General features: G+C 42.9%; 2 protein-coding genes across 2 annotated transcripts in view; one reads left to right on the top strand and one right to left on the bottom strand.

The window, feature by feature from the left end:
- PHKB (phosphorylase kinase regulatory subunit beta) overlaps positions 1–16,795 on the bottom strand; it is a 154,600-nt gene extending 137,805 nt beyond the window's left edge. Inside the window, 1 exon segment of the mRNA XM_075189251.1 lies at positions 16,684–16,795. Within this exon segment, the coding sequence (XP_075045352.1) occupies positions 16,684–16,750 (67 nt within the window). The 5' untranslated portion in view covers positions 16,751–16,795.
- The window catches only part of ITFG1 (integrin alpha FG-GAP repeat containing 1), a 137,306-nt gene continuing 131,843 nt past the window's right edge, over positions 16,794–22,256 (top strand). Inside the window, exon 1 of the mRNA XM_075189252.1 lies at positions 16,794–17,019. Within this exon, the coding sequence (XP_075045353.1) occupies positions 16,845–17,019 (175 nt within the window). The 5' untranslated portion in view covers positions 16,794–16,844. The remainder of the gene's footprint in view (positions 17,020–22,256) is intronic.

Raw genomic sequence — 22,256 nt, 5'->3', positions numbered from 1 at the left:
GATGATTATATAAATTTAATCTGTCATGTACTGAAAAGGCCGAGACGGCCCGGTTCACAGGAGATTGAAATAGCCGCTTTCACTCAAGAGCATCCTTGACTTTTACATGAAAGGTGGACAACAATCATCTCCTGCCAAAACATCCCTCTGGTATTGAGAGCGATAAACTTATGACAGGTAGTAGTGTAACAGCATATGTACAAACCATCACAGGTCAAGATACAGACAGATATTGTTATATGCTGAATAAAAATCACTGACTGGACCCGAATAGGGGACTTATAAATAATCCATCAGGTGTTGGATCACAGCAAAAGAAATTTAATCAGTATAATACGAATAAAGCGGTTTATCAAGAACAGAGGAGGAGAGAAAAAAAGGAAACTGACTTATCCTATGCGCACAAACACTAAAGACATCTGAGAGATGGTAAATTTTTGGGTGTTTTTTTTGCAGTTTATTTTTGGGGGAGGGTTGTGGGGGGCAATGTTTCCTATGCATCTCACATTTCCTGCCAGTAAGCCTACAGAACACACAATGTATAGTCACCTAGTGTAAAACAGGTGATAGCAGAGGACAATGTTTATGATGCAGTAGATCATAATGCCAAACAAAAGACAGATTGGTGTTCGGGTATAAGAGCATCTGAAAATCAACTGGTGAACGCTACGAGAGAAATTTTTCAAATTGGACAAACTTATATTTTATACCTATCTATTCCGTAACTATAATACCTTTCAGTATAAAGTACTCTCTGGACTGATTCACTTGTGATGTAACGATGTTTATGATGTGTTCAGCGCGGACAACTGTTTGGAACCTTCTGTTATCTATTTGTAAATCGATTGATGAGCAATGAGTAACGGGCGGCCCTAGGGCCAAATGTGGCTACTTCCTGCTTTATTGGTAGATTTGTTAGTTATAGCGTGTAACACTTGCAGATTATTCCCGTTGATAGGTTATTACAGATAGGTGTCTCTGGGGCTTATTTACTAAACGGCGGGTTTGAAAAAGTGGGGTTGTTGCCTATAGCAACCAATCAGATTCTAGTTCTCATTTATTTAATACATTCTACAAAGTGACAGTTAGAATCTGGTTGGTTGATATAGGCAACATCTCCACTTTTTCAAACCCGCAGTTTAGTAAATCTGTCTTTGATTAATACATTTTTTTTTTTTTACTTTTTATTAGGACTAAGGGTAACGTGCCGCCCTTTGGGAGGGTAGAGGCTGCCTATGTGCCCCCCGAAGCGTATCAAGGACCCCTATGACTGTCCAATACACCTGTCCATGAGGAGCACAAGACTCCTTATTACACAACATTTCTATCTCTTATGTCAGAGCTATGTGTGTGTCTGGATTTCCACAGGAAACTATATAAAATAAGTCAATCTTAATGTGCTTTATCTGAGACACAAGTACAAGTATCTCCGGTTACATTACAATGCAGAGCGGCTCGTTCTCCATCCGCTCACAATCTCTATACACCGAGCAGCGAGAGTCTTGTGCATCCTAAGATCGCCTCATTTCCCCGACTAAGCAGATTTCACAGAACGATTCACAGCAGAGTCATTCTGGATGTCACCCTATGGTGACCCGTGGTACATCCTGGAATAATGACTTCACCTTACCAGCGCGCCCTCAATCAGTACTTCATTTTATAGCCGCTGTTCAGGAAGGACAAACCTGGCACAATGTTTTCAATGTCTCTGAAACAAGGGATTCGTTCCCGCTCAGACTTGGGCGACATATACATGAAACGAGATGTTGAATATAAGATTTTAGTTGTGTAGCAGAAATCACTAGTAACAAACCAACCCTACATATTTATTAGTTTATGATACAAGATGTCTTGACGGAACAACTTCCTTTCTACACAACTTTTTGATACAATTTTGCTACATTCGTAAGCATTACGTTTGTAACATAAGACCACGACATTTGTTTAGTTACTTTAAGAACAGCACTTAGAAGGATTAATGATTTGAGTGCTGATTAATTGGTTGTATGCAACTTGCATTTGGTGGCCCAATTAAAGAGACAGGTCTTAGATATATTAATTGGTCGAGGAGACAATTCAAATGACAGGGTCAATGGAATGCTTTAAATAGTGTGTAAAACATGACCCTTTATCGCTACGGAGATAGGCAAAACAAGTGTCACTGAAGGATGTATCCAGCCGTATGATTGGACAATTGGTCAGTCCATCAAAACTCATGAGATACGACTGGCTATTAGACTGCATAGAACATAGCTAGAGAAGATAGTCGGGTTGATCCCTTGAAAATGTTTAGGGAGACGCCAGCTGGGAGGACGGGTTGCTATGGATGCGTTTTAAGCGATTGATGTTCCTATCTATGTGAAAAATGATTATTTAATTCCGCAAACTTAGGGTCACATATGATAATCAAATCAATGAGGATGCACAGATGTCTGGGTGTGAGGGGAATAATACACTGCAGTTCAGTGGTGCGGCTGGTTTTAAATGTTGTCCTGGTGCATTAAAGCCAGGACGATATAATTAACTCTGGCAGTGGAGCAATATAACGCTACAAAATCTAGATATAAAAGTGGAACATCTGATACAAAATAACAAGACTCACCTGCTGTAATATATTATGTCACTTTGTAGCTAAAAGCAAGTAGAAGAAACCTCTTCCTCTTAATTTATTTGTTTCACAATTTTTGATCAATTAAAAAAAAATGTATCCTTATATTTTGCTTGGGACATTCTAGTGTTATATAAAATACATTTTAAGTGTATAAAACAATAACATTATATTCTTTAAAAATAAAATCTTGCTCTAGTACCGTTAATAAAATCAAAGCGCTGCCAATATCAGAATAAACAGAGAATACATAATGGTGACCTGGACAATCTATCTCTTTAACAAGGTGATCTAAGGTCGCAGAGCTTTGCTGCTAGCCGGTGTTTGGCACATGAGGGCACAGCGCAAATTGTATTTCTGGCATCTGTAGGAACTTGCCTGAAGAGATCAGGGCACATTGTAACAGCAGCCAAGAGTGCTTAGTGCCAGGGACAGAATAAACACTGCTCTGTCGTACACAGATGGGATCACTGGGAGGTTTATTGTGTTAGAGGTGTACTCCATCTAAACCTGCTGCAACTAGGAGAGGTGCAATGTGCACCCACACCCTGTATTCTTGGGTAACACAATGGTCCCACCACAGAATCGTTTGTCAAGTGATTGGACAGTTGCCATATTTACATCCAAACCGAACCAAGATTTGGCATTGAGAAGAATCAGCAACAGAGGGGGAGGGAATCGCACGCAGTAACACTTCATCCACAACACTTACACAAAGCACCTATCCAAACATATGTAAACCTTACAGACAAACAAAGCATCATTTAAACATATAGCATCGTGCCAAATATTACACATTATGCTCAAACATACTGTGCATACATAAAGCTCCCCAATGATCATGTCGGATAAGTCATAGTATATAACAGCTGCAAAAGGGGGGTGGATCTCTATAATCCTACCAATAGGAGTACGAGGGGCGGGTCTGCATAACCCAACCACTGGGAGTGTGAGGGGAGGGCCTCCATAACCCAACCCCTGGGAGTGCGAGGGGAGGGCCTCCATAACCCAACCACTGGGAGTGTGAGGGGCGGGACATCATAACCCAACCACTGGGAGTGTGAGGGGAGGGCCTCCATAACCCAACCACTGGGAGTGCGAGGGGCGGGACATCATAACCCAAACACTGGGAGTGTGAGGGGAGGGCCTCCATAACCCAACCCCTGGGAGTGCGAGGGGAGGGCCTCCATAACCCAACCACTGGGAGTGCGAGGGGCAGGACATCATAACCCAACCACTGGGAATGTGAGGGGAGGGCCTCCATAACCCAACCACTGGGAGTGCGAGGGGCGGGACATCATAACCCAACCACTGGGAGTGCAAGGGGCGGGACATCATAACCCAACCACTGGGAGTGTGAGGGGAGGGCCTCCATAACCCAACTCCTAGGAGTGCGAGGGGCAGGACATCATAACCCAACCCCTAGGAGTGCAAGAGGAGGGGCATAAAGCTACCAATGGGAGTATAAAGGATGGAGCAGACATTGATGGCAGCTGGATGTAATTATGAAGCTGGGACTGGCAGCTTGATGATGTCACAGGATTATTCTCGGGAACGCAGTTAGCACGTTCCTGCAGTACATGACACGTTCACACTCATTAACATTTATAGCTGCCTTGAACATACAGATGTCATCCAGGCATGTAGAAAGGTGCTAATAGGAGAAACTGCCCATCTGTAACACACTGTGGGGGAAATTCCCCTCCCCCAAAGTAGCACAGCGTTAAGCCTATTACCGTTAATACGATCATTATAACCCTGGTTTCTGCTTGCAGCAAAAAGACGTCTTTGAAATTACTGTATTAACGGTAATTACGCGCACTAATACCGTAATATCAGTAATAGTGTGTAGGCTGCGTTACTTTTGGCAGTAACGCGGTCAATTAAATTCCCCCCAAGAAATGCAACAGATTTGGTAATATTATGTCTGTTCCAATTCCTGGTTAATATGCTACTGCCAGGTAGTCTATACCCAATATTTGGTACTTGGGTTGGAGTGACTCCTAGCAGGGGAAAGGACTTGGCTGTTCAGGAGTGCTCTGGGGTGAAGGGACAAGCTGTCTGCTGGTGATGTGTAAGACGGGCAGGGAATGGAGACGTTGCTTCTTTGCAGAGCAGGAACTTTTCTGACTTAATAGAATGTGAAGCAACTCACCCCGAGTGTTACTTTGTTTCATTTCTTGCCCAGTTTGTCTCCAGATCAGAAAAACACTAAATAAAGTTCAAACTCTGCATTTAAGATGTATTTTGATAGCACTTAAATGACTGAAAATAAAAACCACTGTGCCAGTGGAGACTGTAGATATTTCCACTTTTATGTGCATTTTATTTGCATTGCACTGAATTTTTTTTAAAACTACTTATTCAATTTCATCTGATGCCCATCAACGCAGTAGAAAATTTGCATTCATCTCCATGGGAGCTTATTTTAAATGCAACAAGATACCGTTAAGGAGCATTTGCATTTGGCTTGAACAAGAACTTTCCATCTGTCAGAGACACGTGTTTAAAAACAGGAAAGCACTAGTTAAAACGCATTTAAACTATATATTAAACTCATAGTAAACACAATGCAGTTTCTATGTGTTAAAAAACATCATCAAGTTTGTGTTAGGAACCCCTCCAGCCGGCACAACACAACCCGGAGTCTACTCTGCCAGTAGGGTGTTCACTGGAGCCCCTGGTGGTGGGGACAGACTGGGCCGCAGACTGACAGAGGGTCGTGAAGTGTGTACCGGCTGGGGAGAACTCAGGCAAGCGGAGTAAAAGTCCAAGCAGAGGTCAAGGGCCGGCAGGAGGTAGAAATTCCAATAAACAAGCCGAGGTCAAGGCCGCCGCGGCTCCTGACAGTTTGTAGCCGTATGCTCCCTTCTGTTTGCATGCAGCAGTCTCACTTGCTGAGTTTCACAAATAGAATATGGATTTGCTGTACAGCAGAATGAAAGCCGTTTCTCTCTGTTATCAGCCCTTTCAGGCTGAGGAGAGGGTGACTTGTCTGCTTTAGTGGATTACTGTTAGGAAGCATCTGTACATAGGAAAATAACTTTCCCATAATTAAATTTCTCTGAAACGCCTCCAGTTCTGACAAGCACCTGAAATATTTTATATATATATATATATATATATATATATATATATATATATATATCTGTTAATGGTATTGTACCAGTTTGATGTAAATCAAGATTAGTGATCCTTTCAATATTTTCACCTAACAGTAGTGCACGCAGCATTGCCCATGTATATTATGGGGATAGGAAGAGCTGGAGAGCAGCCAAGTACTGTCTAATTTTATAGCCACGCCCCCATGCATGCTGGTCACGCCTACTGGTGGCGTGGTGTGGAAACCCCCCTCTACAAATCATGCATTTGCCCCGATCACCATCTGTTTGGAAATGTTTTCAGTGGATTTATAAGTTCTGTTTTTCTCAGCGATCAATGACCTCTTATTTTATATTATCCTAGTTATGGCCAAATGACCGGCGCTTGTGTGCCCACCTTAAAAGCTCAGACTCTAATCTTTTCAAACTCACTTGATAAATGAGGGCTGTATTCTCCAATAGAAAAGAACATACATTGGCGCAGATGTAGAGTTGGATGCAAAATGGGAGTAAATTACTCGTAAAATAAAAAAATAAGAGCGGATTTCCAGATCTCAAGATGTGTCCGCCTCCCAATCAGCAGCACGTGCGCCCAGTTTTCGTTAAGTCATCATTAGCGAGTAAAGAGCAGGTGCAAAATATACGCCGCCTAACAGGCGCATATGCGTGTTTCTGCAGGTCTGCATGAGCCACCACTGCGCAAACATGGCCTTACTGTACTCCGCCAACGTTAGAACACCCCTTCCCTCCCCCGTCCCGCCTTTCCAGGTGCAGGTCGGCGTAAGAGCCAGATATGTGCAAATCTGCATAGGCTCCTATGTGTGCGCCGAACTGTCTGGGCGTGCGCTGAGTGATTTTACACAAGATTTGCAAACTGGCATACATCCGCATTGATTCTAATAATAATAATCATCATCACAATATTAAAATATTGCCATTATCTCCATGAGAAGGAAGAAAAAAAAGATTTTATTAGTTGGGGAATCTATACATTAATATCAAAAGTACGACTTTTATAAGAGACTTATTTCTATGATGCCGTCGTCTGAGCAGGGCACAACATAAACCAAATTAAAGGTCATGGTCTGTAAATTTGTACTCTAATCGGTTGCATCTTTCGGAGCTATTTCGAAAAACATCCGCCCGTCAATGCATTACCAATATCCTCTGGAAAATGTGACAATTAACAGTACACCTGTGCTCCAGCTTGTTGCTCTGGAAACCGTGACATTTAGTGAACTGTCCCTGTGCACCTGCTGGGTGACCTGGAATATGTGACCTGCTGGGTGGTCTGGAAACTGTGACAGTTATTTGCTTCCCTGCTGGGTGACCTGGAACATGTGACCTGCTGAGTGGTCTGGAAACTGCGACAGTTATTTGCAACCGCATATATTAGCGCGTCTTGTGGGGATCATGCCCAGCAATGCCACTTCGATTGAAAAAGTTATTGCAGATATTGCAGTGTATAAAGAAACTTTTTAGTTCTTTTAATATAGTGATTGATAATATAGTTATTTATTAATTATACTCTGTTAAAATTTCTACATGTAATGTAGTGTATAAAAAAGTTATTGAATTCTGTTAATAAACTAATTTAGTCATTACATTTCAATTTAAGACACTTACTGTTGGGTTTCTCTAGTATGAACTATTATTAAAAAAATAAACAAAAATGAAAATACGTGTTTTTGTTAAAATATGAAAGAACAATATTTAGAGACTGTCAGCCAAATACCATAACAGTGTCAGTCACCACACACGACTAAAATAAATAAAAAGTTGTATTAGGAACAAGCGTTCAGTTGGCCACACATGACTTCATACCCTGAGCAACAGGACTACATTCCAATGTGCCCACACGCAGGTGGCCATTCTGCACTTAGAAGACGACCCCACACACAAGCTGATACTGAACACCTTGCAACAGGATTTACAGGTATGTCCCAAAATATTCCCTATCACAACCGTTTGGTCATTATTGGGCACCTCGCAAGTGTTACCGCAGCATAGGTTCATACAGAAAGACAGACGCCAACGCTGCACAAACCATGTGGGATTACTGCTCTATTATTATAGAAGTGAGAGGTCAGCGGGCAAAGGGACAGGAAGATATCAGACCAAGGTTGTTGTCACATGGGTGCTTTGTACCACTTCAGCATTCATAGGCCTTCCCTGGTGATGGGTGACGGGGGACCAGCTTCCTCTGCAGAGCTCCTGTGTGGAAAGGAACAAGCGTTTCCTCTTCCACCTATCGGCATAAGAGACTGAGCTCTGAATTGTAGCACTTGTAGAGTTACAGCATCCTAAGGGTTACTGACAGTTCTCTATCCGTTTGTCTACTGCCCACACACATCCGTATTAATAGAGGATACCAGCCTAAAACTTAACTTATTAAAATTATCAATCAAAAGCAAATATGGACCCAAGTAAAAGCAGTTATTAAAAGTCAGGAATATAAATCACATATAGAATTTACACCATTCCCCAGATCCCTATCACCATCCATATAACTTATACGAAGACTAACAACAGGAGGAATCAGTAAACCACATTAATCAAGATTGCCTAAAAAGGCCCAATTTGATGTCACCTCCCCAACAAAAAAAGGAGGAACTATTTTTTTATTTTTTTTAAACATTTCCCAAGTTCAAAATTGCATCAACAAATTCAGTTAGTGTTGAAAACGTTGGTGTTCTAAAAAATGCTATTTATTCACTTGCAGAAGTAAGAAACACAAATCAAACACAAGCCCCAGGGGCTCAGCTGTGTGATGCGGAGTTCAGGGGGCACACGATGCCCGGAATAGTACTGCCCCTATGACCAGCCAGCCGGCACGGAAGGTCAGTGTAACATCAGACGGCAACAACAGCCTATTTTTAGGAGATTGATCTTTCAGCTCTGCTGGGACAGCAATGTCTCATACAGTATTAGCGATGCAACCGGTTGAACCAGGGAAAGCAGAACACCCTGATTCTGGGGTCAGATGCTGTGTATATATATATATATATATATATATATATATATATATATATATATATATATATATATATATATACAGTGTCGTGGTTGGCAAATTGTACATGCCCCAAAACTTATTTTTTTAAAAATATATAAAAAAAGGACAGTGCAAGGAGGGGGAGAGGGGGAGAGGGAGAGTGGGAGAGGGAGAGGGAGATCTTTTCACTCCTCTTCCATTAAACCTCCAGATCTAGCTGGATGCCCCAAGCAGCCGAATCTTTGTGCAACATGTCTGTGGGACCCACATGACAAATAATTGGACAAGTAACAAGTGATTTGGACTTTGGGTCAAACAGCCAGACCCTATGCAGACAGGCAATGACCGAACGCTTGGCCATCATTCGATCTCCATGTTGGGATTGTGCGCACAACAATCTTTGGGCCCTGAACACTCCCTTCAGGTGCTGTCTGCTTTGAAAACGGAAGTTCAGGGAAGGTTTTAAATGTGGCACCCAAAATATACATTTTTTTCACATGCTAGGGACTCACCGACAGAAGAAGCCTGGATAGTGGCAGGTGAGCTTATCCCAGTAGTTATATTGTTCCCCGCCGGACAACATTTTCTTTTGCTCTCACATACACAGTGGTCTTAATAGTCCTGGCTGCACTTTCTCAAACAATTTTATTCACTTTTATTTACGCCTTCTATTACAAACAATAATCTCCAGCTGATTCAGTCTAAATTACCCTGTGGAACTGCTCCATGTATAGAACCTTGAGCCGATACAACAGATACATCGATATCTCCTTTATAGTGTAAAATTGGCTCATTTTCATAACATCTGGAATTCTTACCCCGTATATTTCACATTTGTCAAGAAAGTTCTACCAAAGATTCAACAGTTCACGATACAACTCTTTAACGTGATAATATTTTAAAAAAATGGTACAGACATATGAACGACAAAGGGAAATGACTACTGCGTATCATTTGCACAACTGAATTGAAGAACACCTCCGGCACAATTGCAATATTGATTGTAATTTGTTGGTGGACTCGGCAGCAGGGGGCGTATTCCAGGGCTGCGATCATGTGACACTCACACGCAATACAGGTACGGCTCGCTGCTGCCGAGTTGATGGAGACAATTGTATGAATTAAAAGTATTATGGTTTGTATTAAAAGTATTTTCAGCACAAATCGCTGTTTAACAAAGCACCGCCCCCTGTCGTTGGTAAAATCGTTAAAAGCATCAGGAGAAATTTTCTGTAGCGTATATCCAGCCTTAGGGGTATATTTACTAAACTGCGGGTTTGAAAATGTGGAGATGTTGCCTAGAGCAACCAATCAGATTCTAGTTATCAATTATTTAGTACATTCTACAAAATGACAGCTAGAATCCGATTGGTTGCTATAGGCAACATCTCCACTTTTTCAAACCCGCAGTTTAGTAAATATACCCCTTAGTTTGTACTGACCGGCGGGCGAGAATAACTCTGCCGTCCTATATCTGCATTCTACACAATAAAAAAAGTTGTATAAGTCCGGAGCAAAATGATTTAAATGAATATTATTTACCCGCTTGGCTATTATACATTATAAACGGCACTGTTCGCAATACATCTGGCGGGGAGCTCAGTTTAACAGCGAGACAAGTACTTTATTTTTTATTTACACAACCAAAAGACAGTGAAAACGTGGAGGGCTCAACTTAAATCAATATAAGATATTACATGTCACTTTAAAAGACATAAATAGAGGAATTATCATTTGAACACATCTTTTCATTTTTGTGTTTAGTTTCACCTGAAATCTTAAAAAGGCATAAAATAAACACGGATAGAAAACGGACAGTAAAATTAACGTGGATGACTATTTACCTGGATTTAACGAGAGACAATATTACATACACAATTGTAATACATGCACATGACAATGATGCAATAAACGCAATGCAAGACTGGTGTCGGCACTTACCCAATCGCATGATAGCGGGCGATAACGGCATAATCTTGTCCATCAGCTGGGCCATTTTACTCGACTCCATTGGAACCAACCAGAGATGCCTCAACCAATTCAGCAGTTAGTAGATGTTAGGGGCAATCACAGTGAAATTAAGGTGTTAGAGCTGTGTTAGAGATTTCGACAGCGCGGAAACGATAAAGAAACAAGGGGGAGAAAAACATTACAATTACATTACTCGCACATAGGATACATGTAACAAAATATTATTCACACATAGAATATAACTAACAAATGACTCTGCAATATTAGTGACTAATGATAAGCTGCAGACTATAGAGAGGATACACCAACAATATAAAATATTTGTATTTATCAGGAAAATATTACTGTCTCTGTAAACTATTCTGTATGCAGCTGAGTATTTGCACTTACTGAAAACTTACTGAAAAGGAGGACTAATCATAGCCGGTAATGGATGGAACGGAACTGCAAACTGATGTCAGAAAAACCTGTTTGTTTAACATGGAATTCATCTATGTTACTGCTTTGTTCATATATGTTTTTAAAAGTCCCCCTACAGTGGGTGTGGCTTAATATTTACCAGAATAATATTTTTTGTTTTGTGAACCTTACATTTAGGGGGAAATTTAATTTGGCAGCGCTCAATGCGGCGTTAATTCTATTACCGTTAGTACGTTAATTTCAACCCTAATTTCTGCTCGCGGGTCCGAGCAAAAACCAGCGTAAAAGATTAACGCATTAACGGTAATCGTGCGAATGCCGCATTACTTTCGGCAGTAATGCGGCCAATTGAATTCTCCCCTTAAAGTTATTAATGTGAATTTTTTGTATGTTTGTTTTTAAAAAAAAGTTATTGAGTGTATGCAATCATTTTTTACAAATAAAAATAATCATTAAGTTGATATTATTTCTACATGTAACTGAAAAAATAAAAGTAATTTTAACACCAGGGGGTAAATGTATCAAGCTGAGAGTTTTCCGGTGGGTTTGAAAAACCAATCAGATCCTAGCTATCATTTATTTAGTGCATTCTACAAAATGACAGCTAGAATCTGATTGGTTGCTATAGGCAACATCTCCACTTTTCAATCCCGCCAGAAAACTCTCAGCTTGATACATTTACCCCCATAAGAAATTAATAATAAATGTGTGCATGTGTATTTCAGTCCTATCATGTTGGCAAACTGGGTGTGCATAAAATAATCTTATAACTGTAGTACTGTGTTTTATTAGACAGCATGTAATATAAATGTTTATTTTGTTGGTGTAACTGGTCCCATGAGACATACATACAATGTGGACATTCCCAACTGTAGTCGTACAACCAGTTTACTCAACAGAAAAAAAGCTTTAAAGCGTGCCCATCATTTCCACACAATGCAGGCAACCATTGTTTTGGAGCCAAACCAATATTCAAGATATAGCTTATCAGTTCACCAGGAGCTAGTGACATCACGTCATGCACAGTGGTTAGTATTGTAGTCTCACATCACTGGAGACATGAGATTGACTTCAACCATGGTCCTACATATGTGGAGTTTGTATGCTCTCTCCGTGTTTGCGTGGATTTGCTCTGGTTTCTTTCCACATTCCAAAAACATACTGGTAGATAATCGGCTTCTGACAAAGGGTCAGAGTATTAGGGAATTTAGACTGTAAGCTCCAACGGGGCAGAAACCGATGTGAAGGACTACATAACCATTGTATTTTGGCACTACATAAACAATATAAATAATAGTGCTTCAGTGAGGTCACTAGTTCTTACTGAATTTATAGGTTTACAACATAGGGAAAAAGAGTTAAATATAAAGGCACTCAGGTCTTTTTTTTTTTTTAATAATTTTTTTTATATTTTTGATAGCATTTGCATTATAAAAAAATACACTTATATCCTTCAAAAATTGTTATTTTATTAACCAGGTCTGCTGAAGGTGAAATATTAAAAAAATAGTATAGAAAAGTGAAAACAAAAGAGAACTGTGTCTCTAAAATTCGTTTTATTTAAATTTTTAATTTTATTTAATATTGTGGATGGTCTGATCCTTGTGTGGATGTAAAAAAAAATTCCTTTGTATGAACTATATGATGATAAATACTTCTGTGTCAAACAAGACAAAAGTATTATAGGAACGACACCTCTATTGGCTAACCAAAGAAAACAACACGACATTTAAGAACTGTTACATCAAGGAATTTGTACTGGGGGGGGGGGGGGGAGTAAGATACATGCTCTCCCCCCCCCTCCCCCCCATGTACAAATTTCTTGATGTAGCATCTCTTAAATGTTGTGCCTTGTTGTCCGTCATTCATTTGTAAACTTGCCTTATGAAGGGGCGTCTGTGCTCTGAAAGCTAGCAGATATAATTTTTTTTTTGGGTTAGCCAATAAAAGGTATCACTCCTATAACACTTTTGTCTTTTTGACATGAAAGTATTTAACATCACATGAATTTTTCTGGCTAACACGGTACTGCAATAATACTAAAAAAAAAATTTTGCTACACACTTTCTTTGAACTGATAGGCTATGCAGTGGTTCCCAAAGTGTGCTCTGCGGCTCCCAGGGGTGCCGCTGCGCTGTCACAAGGGTGCTGCGGCCAGGAAGACAAAAAACAAAAAAAAACACTTACCAATCCAGCGGCGCCCGGGACCCAGCATCCTCCTCCCTTCTCACTGAATGTCGGGCGTGACGTCATCACGCCCGACATTCAGTGACAAGCGGCAGGAGAGAGGAGGATGCTGGGTTCCGGGCGCCGCTGGATTGGTAAGTGGTTTTTTTTTGCTTTTTTTTTTCTCTTCCTGGCCCCCAGGATGCAGAGGGGGCAGAGGGTGTGGAGATGAAGGAGGGCACAGAGTGTGTGGAAATAAAGGAGGGCACAGAGTGTGTGGAGATGAAGAAGGGCACAGAGTGTGTGGAGATGAAGGAGGGCACAGAGTGTGTGGAGATGAAGGAGGGCACAGAGTGTGTGGAGATGAAGGAGGGCACAGAGTGTGTGGAGATGAAGGAGGGCACAGAGTGTGGAGATGAAGGAAGACACAGTGTGTGGAGATGAAGGAGGACACAGTGTGTGGAGATGAAGGAGGACACAGTGTGTGGAGATGAAGGAGGGCACAGAGCGTGTGGAGATGAAGGAGGGCACCACTGGGCTATAGGCTTGGCAGACTCACTTGCTAATGTTCAAATAACTTCAATGTCCTATTAACTTACTTTGCAGGTTACTGCACTTAAAACACAATATGTTTTCCATGTGCTCACCCTTACTGAGAAACTATCCTAATGTACTCACTGACTTAAATATATAAACAAACATTCAAAGTGCTGAAGTCATCTAAACACATTGGAAGCAGCGATTCTATGGCTGAACCATTAAACAGACTATGGGGGGAATTCAATTTGGCCGGGAATAACGCTGCGCTAATAGTATTACTGTTAATACAGTAATTTTAACCAGGATTTCTGCTTGCGGCTCCCTGACAGTAATAGTGTGCAGGCTGTGTTACTTTTGTGAGTAATGCGGTCAATTGAATTCCCCACTGTGAATTTACTATTGACAAGGGACATAAGTGTAGCTGCATTCTCTTAAATACTGGTTCAGCGCACAAAACAACTGCACTCACAGTGTATAGGTGACAGGTCCACTCTAAACTCAGCATTAAGAGATACAATAAACTAGGTGAAAAACTAATTGGTGGAGAATGGATGATCCAGACTCAGTCGATCTAACAAGTTTCCGCTGTTGGAAGAATATATGTTTATATATCCAATACCCCCCTCCCCCACCAGAAAAAGGAAATACAGGAAAACAGATCTCCTACAAGACCCCATTGATCTCATACTGCAAATGTTTAGGTAAACAAAAATCATTCAAATAACTGAACTTTTATTGGCAGATACCAGAAAGCTATACATAGAGGGTCTCTTACATAAGTCACACAGAACTGTATTAAGGAATACTGATTTTCACGAAGTGCAAACTTTAAAACGACTTTCAGAAGATGGGCAGACTTAACTTCAGGGTAACAGTGGTAGAAAACATGTCCGACCCTTATAATAATCATTCTAATACAGGATTATGGACTCAGAAAAAGGCTATAGGTCAGGTCTGAATGTGTTGCCTACAGGAGAATGATTGTAATATAAGATTTTAAATAAGAAAATATATCTACTACATAAATGTTTCCCAGATCTGGTCCTCTGGTCCTTCTTTGAGGATTCCTTTTATCATACACAGGTGAGTCAATCTATTGGCTGAGTAAGTAATTTTCCCACCTGTTCTTGCAGACAGAAATACACAAAACATGAGCTGTTGGGGGTGTCTGAGGACTGGACACACTGTACTAGATTAATAAATCAGTGGAAATAGCAACTGCTTGCAAGATTCCTCTGGCGACGTACTACAAACGATTGGCAGTATAGGAATCTGTGTAAGAACATCTGTAATCGTGTGGTTTTTTTTTAGTAATGTTTGGTGTCATGCAGAAAACAATAAGGGGATTTTAATTGTGGGTAAGGGTACATCAGGTAGGGGGTGAAAGATGAGATACAATGTGAAGTGCATTGTATACTGCTAGGGTGGGTGGACAATGAGGACGTTATGATCGTATAACCCACTCTGGAACAAGTTACTACAAAACCAATTCCCGAACAGCCCCCATGTTGGTTAATCAGCACTGTTGTTACATTACCCCCTGCCTGGGGATTTAGGGTTAGTACTGGCATATTTCCATGCACTATGGTGATATTTCCATGGCAATAAAAACAAATACATAATAATACAGTGACACTGAAATCACTTTGGAGTAACATTATTTCAAAATACTGGACTCTAAATGGTCCACTCAAAGGTCAGAACACTTACAGTTACCCCCCACCAACCTGTTGTGGTGTACTTCAAACATAGCATGTCTATTTTACAAGGCACCTCCAAAAATGCTATGCTTCACAGAGCCCCATCCAATCATGGCACATCCTATAGTGTTCCACAAGGGCAAGCACTGTAGTTTAAAGCAATATGGTATGCTTTAAAGGACCCATGAAGCATGGTACATTTTACAGTGCACCCTTCACAGTGCACACTACAGTGCCAGCCCAGCTCACTCCACGTGGCTCTCCTGGGCTTAATGTCACTTTGCCGTGTCTACTCCAACTTGGTGTCACTCTACAGTGCTTGCCCTAGCTGGGGATGTTCTACCGTGCCGCCCCAACTATGTGTCCCTCTAGTGATCTTGCAGCAGCTTGGTGTTCCTCTACTATGCTCACCCCAACTTGGCGTAATACTAACGGCCCACTTCAGCTTGGTGTAATTCTACCGTGCCCATCCCAGCTGGGTGTTTCTCTACCGTGCCCGTCCCAGCTTCTTGTCCCTCTACTGTGCCCGTCTTAGCATAGTGTCACTGTACTGTGCCTGTCCTAGCATAGTGTCACTGTACTGTGACCGTCCCAGCATAGTGTCGCTCTAACGTCCTCTTCCCAGCTTAGTGTCGCTCTAACGTGCCCGTCTCAGCTTAGTGTCGCTCTAATGTGCCCGTCCCAGCATAGTGTCGCTCTAACGTGCCCGTCCCAGCTTAGTGTCGCTCTAACGTGCCCGTCCCAGCTTAGTGTCGCTCTAACGTGCCCGTCCTAGCTTAGTGTCGCTCTAACGTGCCTGTCCCAGCTCAGTGTCGCTCTAACGTGCCCGTCCCAGCTTAGTGTCGCTCTAACGTGCCCGTCCCAGCTTAGTGTCGCTCTAACGTGCCCGTCCCAGCTTAGTGTCGCTCTAACGTGCCCATCCCAGCTTAGTGTCGCTCTAACGTGCCCGTCCCAGCTCAGTGTCACTCTAACGTGCCCACGCCACCTGGGTATTGCTCTACTATGCCCACCCTAGCATGAGCTGATCAAAGGTGCCCACCCTGCACAAGGCATTCTCTTCACCCCCAGCACTGACACTTACATACACGGGACCCCTCACCCCCAGGAGGGCCCCAGACACACACTGAGGAGGGGGCAGGTGATAATCTATATACTCCACCCCCCATGCCGGTAATATCGCACCTGAGCGCTTGGACCGAGCTCTTCGCTCCAGCACTTTCCAGCTCACGTCCGCCAGCACCTGAGCCATTTCTCGCAGCTGTCACTGACGTCCCTTCCCGGCCGCCGTAGCCGGCGCTGCGGTGACGTCACACACCCGGAAGTACAGTGATTGTGACGCCGGGATGGGGGAGATGATGCTGAGGCTGCTGTCCGGGCTCCTGCTGGCCGTGGCCCCGCTCCGGGCGTCCCTGCGGAATGTCACCGCGGAGGTGCTGGGCGCCGAGGCCTGGGGGCGGGTGGCGGCCTTCGGGGACTTCAATGCGGATAAACAGACCGACCTGTTCATCGTCCGAGGGGGTGAGTGTGACTGGGAGAGCCCCGGAGAGGGTGACAGGTGACCGGCTGGGGGAGTGACTGGGAGAGCCCCGGAGAGGGTGACAGGGAGAGCCCCGGAGAGGGTGACAGGGAGAGCCCCGGAGAGGGTGACAGGTGACTGGTTGGGGGGTGACGGGGAGAGTCCCGGAGAGGGTGACAGGTGACTGGCTGGGGGGTGACGGGGAGAGTCCCGGAGAGGGTGACAGGTGACTGGCTGGGGGTTGACTGGGAGAGTCTCGGAGAGGGTGACAGGTGACTCACTGGGGGGTGACAGGGAGAGGGTGACAGGTGACCGGCCGGGGGAGTGACGGGGAAAGACTGGACAGGGTGACAGGTGACCGGCCGGTGGAGTGCCAGGTAGAGTTCCGGGGGTGGGTGACAGGTAGTGACTTCAGGGGGATGATAGGGAACCCAGCCGGGGGAGGGGGGTGACAACCGGTGTCCTTGAATGGTGACAAGGCACCGGCCGGTAATGACCCAGGGTGTTGTCCTAGGGAGGGTGACGGGGTGTCCTGGGGTGGTGACAAGTGACCGGCCAGTAGTTTCCCGGGGGTTGTTTGGAGTGTCAGCTGCTCGGACAAGGGACCCCTTGTGTTATATGTCATTACTGAAGCCCCCTTATACATAACCCATCTTCCCCAGGATACAGTCCCATGTCTGTGATTACTTCCAGGGTTTGGGGATTTATCCCTGACAACATTTCTGTTTTCTTAAATCCTGGCCAAGTGCACAGTGTCACTTCTCCAGCTCTGTATGTTGGGCGTTATTCTCAGTATATGTTCTCATTCTGTCTGTATCTGCAACTGCTCATTGAAAGTTCTGGATCTGATAAATCTAGGAATTGGGAAATAAATGCACCTGGGGCAGGGACTGATGTGAGCCCTCTGTACAGAACTGCGGAATTATTGGCGCTGTATAAATAGCTGATGATGAATTGATATCAATAGAAAAAACAGGCTTTAACAATAATCATATTAGCCACAATGACTACCTGGCTTCTGGGATTTGTCTAGCCCTGACCTAAGAAAGAGTGAAATGATTATTTCTGTTTAAATTAGATTTATAAAACACATATCCACTGCTCTCTATTCTTTGCTGTCTACTCTTTAATGTGCAGTTCTCAAGTCTTTCTTCTTACAGGACACAGTTGGTGTGTTTACTCTTAGGGAGGATGTTAGAATAGAGAGAGCTAAATTCAGTAACCAGATCTTATTTGCTCTAGAATCTAATCTCGTAATGGGTGATCTGTAAACATTTCATATTTTCACTCTAAAGCTGGGTACACACTACACGGTTTTCGTCCAATAATTGGCTCAATCAGCCGACATAGGACCGCTCGTTCAAAAGTCTGGTCAGTGTGTGCAGTGACACGATGGTCGAAAGTCTGCCCAAATGGACGATTGTCGCCTCATTTGGTTGGTCGTACCGTTTAATATTTTCGTTCCAATCGCGTTTCCGCTGTGTAGTGTGTATTAACTTCCGACCGATCCACAACAGTGAGTACGAAATTACAGTCATTGCTCACGACAACATGGCTGTAAAAAGTCGCTAAAGGGACGTCCGCTCTTCCCTTTATCGTCCTAAACAAGGCTAGTGTGTATGCAGTCCATGGACCGAGCGATCGGAACATCGATCGCATGTAAAATTGATCGGCATAAAAAGTTGGTGGAAAATTCTGTAGTGTGTACCTAGCTTAACACTTTAACTCTAATCTGTTCCGTGTTATTAATTTTCATAGTCATTGAATTATATCCCTCAGTACAATCTGTAGTAAGTAGATGAGGAATGGTGGGTAGCACATTTTACTTGGGTCATAGAAACCATTGATACAAATTTTTATCAACTGTAAAGGGGGAATTCAATTGGCCGCGTTACTCATGAAAGCAACGCATCCCGGGCACTATTACCGTTTGTACGGAAATTTTAATGCTGATTTTTGCTTGCAGCTCTGATAGCCGCGAGCAGAATTCCGCGTTAAAATTACCGTACTAACGGTAATAGTGCCCGGGCCCGCGTTACTTCCACAAGTAACCCGGCCAATTGAATTCCCCCCTAAGTGTCTTGGCTCTAATTACATGCTGGAGAGTGTACTGACTTTTATACAGTGTTACACTAGTAATATTCTACAGGATTTGTCTTTATCATTGTAGACATCTTTTTCAAATGGACTCCAGGGGGTGTGTTTACTAAGCTGCTGTTTTGAAAAAGTAGAGATGTTGCCTATAGCAACCAATCAGATTCTAGTTCATATTTGCTTAGTACATTCTACAAAATGAGAGCTAGAATCTGATTGGTTGCTATCTTTTTTTCAAACGACCACCTTAGCAAATATACCACCATATTTGGGGGAGGGAGGTTAGTTACTAGCTAGTAAAATCAGGTTGGAATCTGACCACCAATTACTGAAGGAAACCTCTGCCACCTCACTGCAAGTTCCAGTCCAATAACAGCTCTGGTTTGAAAAAAAGATGTTGCCTATAGCAACCAATCAGATTCTAGCTGTCATTTTGTGTATGTGTGTGTGTATGTGTGTGTATGTATATATATATGTATGTATGTATGTATATATATATATATATATATATATATATATATATATATATATATATATATATATATATATGAGAGAGAGACACAGTTGAACTTTGTGTATACAGTGTGGCACAGAATCGGCCACATCTGACACTAATTTCTTCTCCCCTGAAAAGGCAGAACCTCATTTTCATCAAACCCCAGCAACAGTGGCTCCAGCGACTCTTCATACTGTAGACTTTGATGTCAGCTGTGGCACACTAAAATAACATTTACATTTTGTACCTCTAATGATTCCCTAACATATGCTTCTATCTACCATTCCTATTGAAATGTTCTGGTCACTGCTAAACAAGCATACGTCCAATCAATCATCTCTGCTCAGGCTTCTAACCCCAAATGTTTTTTTAACATAAAATCTCTATTCAACCGTTCCATCCCAAAGCCTTCGACTATAATCAGTGCCCAAGATCTGGCTGTCAGGACTCCTAATATGAACACCCACAGAGAGAAATTTGAAGTGGAAGGAAGCGGGTTTTTTTTTTTCAAAACAGGTCATACAGCTAAAACTAAGACGCAGTAAATGATAATGCAAATAGCACAAGTCCATGAAAATAGAATCTCAGGATACACAGGTAGCTGAGGGACAGGAGTCCTGGATCCCTGGCCCAACAGGTTAATTATAGGTACGGGTTAGACAGAGTAAGCAAGTTAGGCTGGGAAGCTGGAGACTCTGGTATTCCAAGTTACACTGTGGACTGTAGATACTGGACTACCAGGTAAAGCAGTGAAGCTGGAGACTTTGGTTTTCCAAGTTAAATAGTGGATTGCAGATATTACAGGTGAAGTGCCGGCACAGAGACTGGCTTGCCAGGTAGTAGCAATAGTCTGTAGGTACAGGTAGCACGATTGTCTAGGTAAGCTGGATTTCAGTCGCTAGTGATCTGTGCTACTTGTACCTGTAGTCTCCCAGGTTAAACAGGAGGCATGAGGCACTGGAGGACTCATGTGAGAATGAGACAAAAGGAGGATCAGAAGCCAGGCGGCCCACAACAATACCAGGGAGAAAGCAGGAGTAAAGTTAAAACAAAGCCGGGGGCTGGGTCATAAGATGAGGTGCGAAACAGAGGAACAAGCAGAAGTCAATACCAGGAAGTCAGTCAGAATCAGAACACAGGAGGTACACAGACTGAACCAGCAGTAGCAAAGACAATTGTTGAACTGGCCCAGACTGCTGTGAGAGGCGGTCTTTTAAAGGTCTTTTAAAGGCCAGAGACAGACGATCATGTTCCCTTAATAGGCAGGATCAGGGTAAGGCACAGAGTCAGATTGTGACAGTACCCCTCTCTTAGGGTAGATACTTGGGTAGTCTATTACTTGGGTACTCTACTTGGGAAAAGTTAAAACCCAGAAGCCCCTCTCTTCTTCTTTGCTTTCTTTTTTTATGAGTCTTTTTATGACACAAGGTTGTTCTAATTGGATATAATCCACAGGTAATTCCAAGGCTTGGGGTAACTGGAGAAACTGAAGATGATACATATGAACTGTAGGTTGCTTCTGCAAGTGGTGAGGCAAATTAATTACTAATTCATTAAAAACTTGCAGATTAGAAAGAATGGGATGCCTGGTCTCAGTAAAGTGGTTTGCCCATTCCTGAGCTTTCACTGTAAAGTTGGATAACTGGACATATACTTGCTTTTGTTGGTTATTTAGAAGGTCGAGTACTGATGGAAAATAAGATAAACAAAAAAGGGAGCTCTGGTTCAAATTGAGCACATAACCTAGAGGGCTCATCCTTGGCCGAACAGAGCCATGAAGCAGCTCTGACCGGACAAAGCCATGAGGGGCAGGACCCTCTCTGGGGCCTGGCCGGAGGGTTGACTTAGGAACAGGTTTGGAGATCAATCCCAACTTGATTTTGTTTTCAGAGACCAGGGAGACCTTGGGCTAGCTGTGAGATAATTTGGGTCTCCCCAGCGGGCACTGCACCAGGAAATGCTCAGAGCTGGCACATTAAAGGCATAGATGGTTGACCCTTCTGTGCGTGTGTTCCTCAGACAAAGAGGGATGTGTGTGGCCTACCAGTTTGTGATCCTCAGTGGCAGGGGCCACAGGCATTAAAAGAGGTGCCGCACAATTAGTCTCTTTATGAAAAGGTTAGTCTGTGGAGGATGTACTGCTGTCGGGACGTTCTCCTTGAAAAATTAATTTGTTGCTTCAGAACTGGTACTCGGCTTGTGAAATTTGAGAGCGGAGTTGAAGAAAGTCCACCAGGAGTATCTGGAAGAGGGGAATTTCAGAAGGAATAGTAGACATGGTCTCTGGATGTTGAACACTGAGTTTAAGAACCAACACACTAGAAATCCTCTGAGCAAGGGAAGAAAGCGTGCAACAGCAGGCTCAAATTATATGGCCAGTGAGAAGCTGGAGACTCTGGTTTTACAAGTTACATTGTTGACCGGAGATGCTGAATGTCTGGTTTGCTAGATAAAGCAGATAAGCTGGAGACTCTGGTTTTCCAGGTTAAACAGTGGATCGCAGATATTTAAGGTGGAGTGCAGGCACAAAGAAACTGGTTTACCCGATAGTAGCAGCAGTCTGCAGGAACAGGTAGCACGGATGTCCAGTTTAACCAGGAGGCATGATGAACTGGAGGACTCAGGAGAATCAGACAAGCTAGCGGTCCG

This window comes from Mixophyes fleayi, chromosome 10, assembly GCF_038048845.1.
Source record: "Mixophyes fleayi isolate aMixFle1 chromosome 10, aMixFle1.hap1, whole genome shotgun sequence".
Classification (NCBI taxonomy): domain Eukaryota; kingdom Metazoa; phylum Chordata; class Amphibia; order Anura; family Limnodynastidae; genus Mixophyes; species Mixophyes fleayi.
The sequence above is the reverse complement of the archived record's forward strand: the minus strand, read 5'-3'. Positions and strand labels throughout refer to the sequence as shown.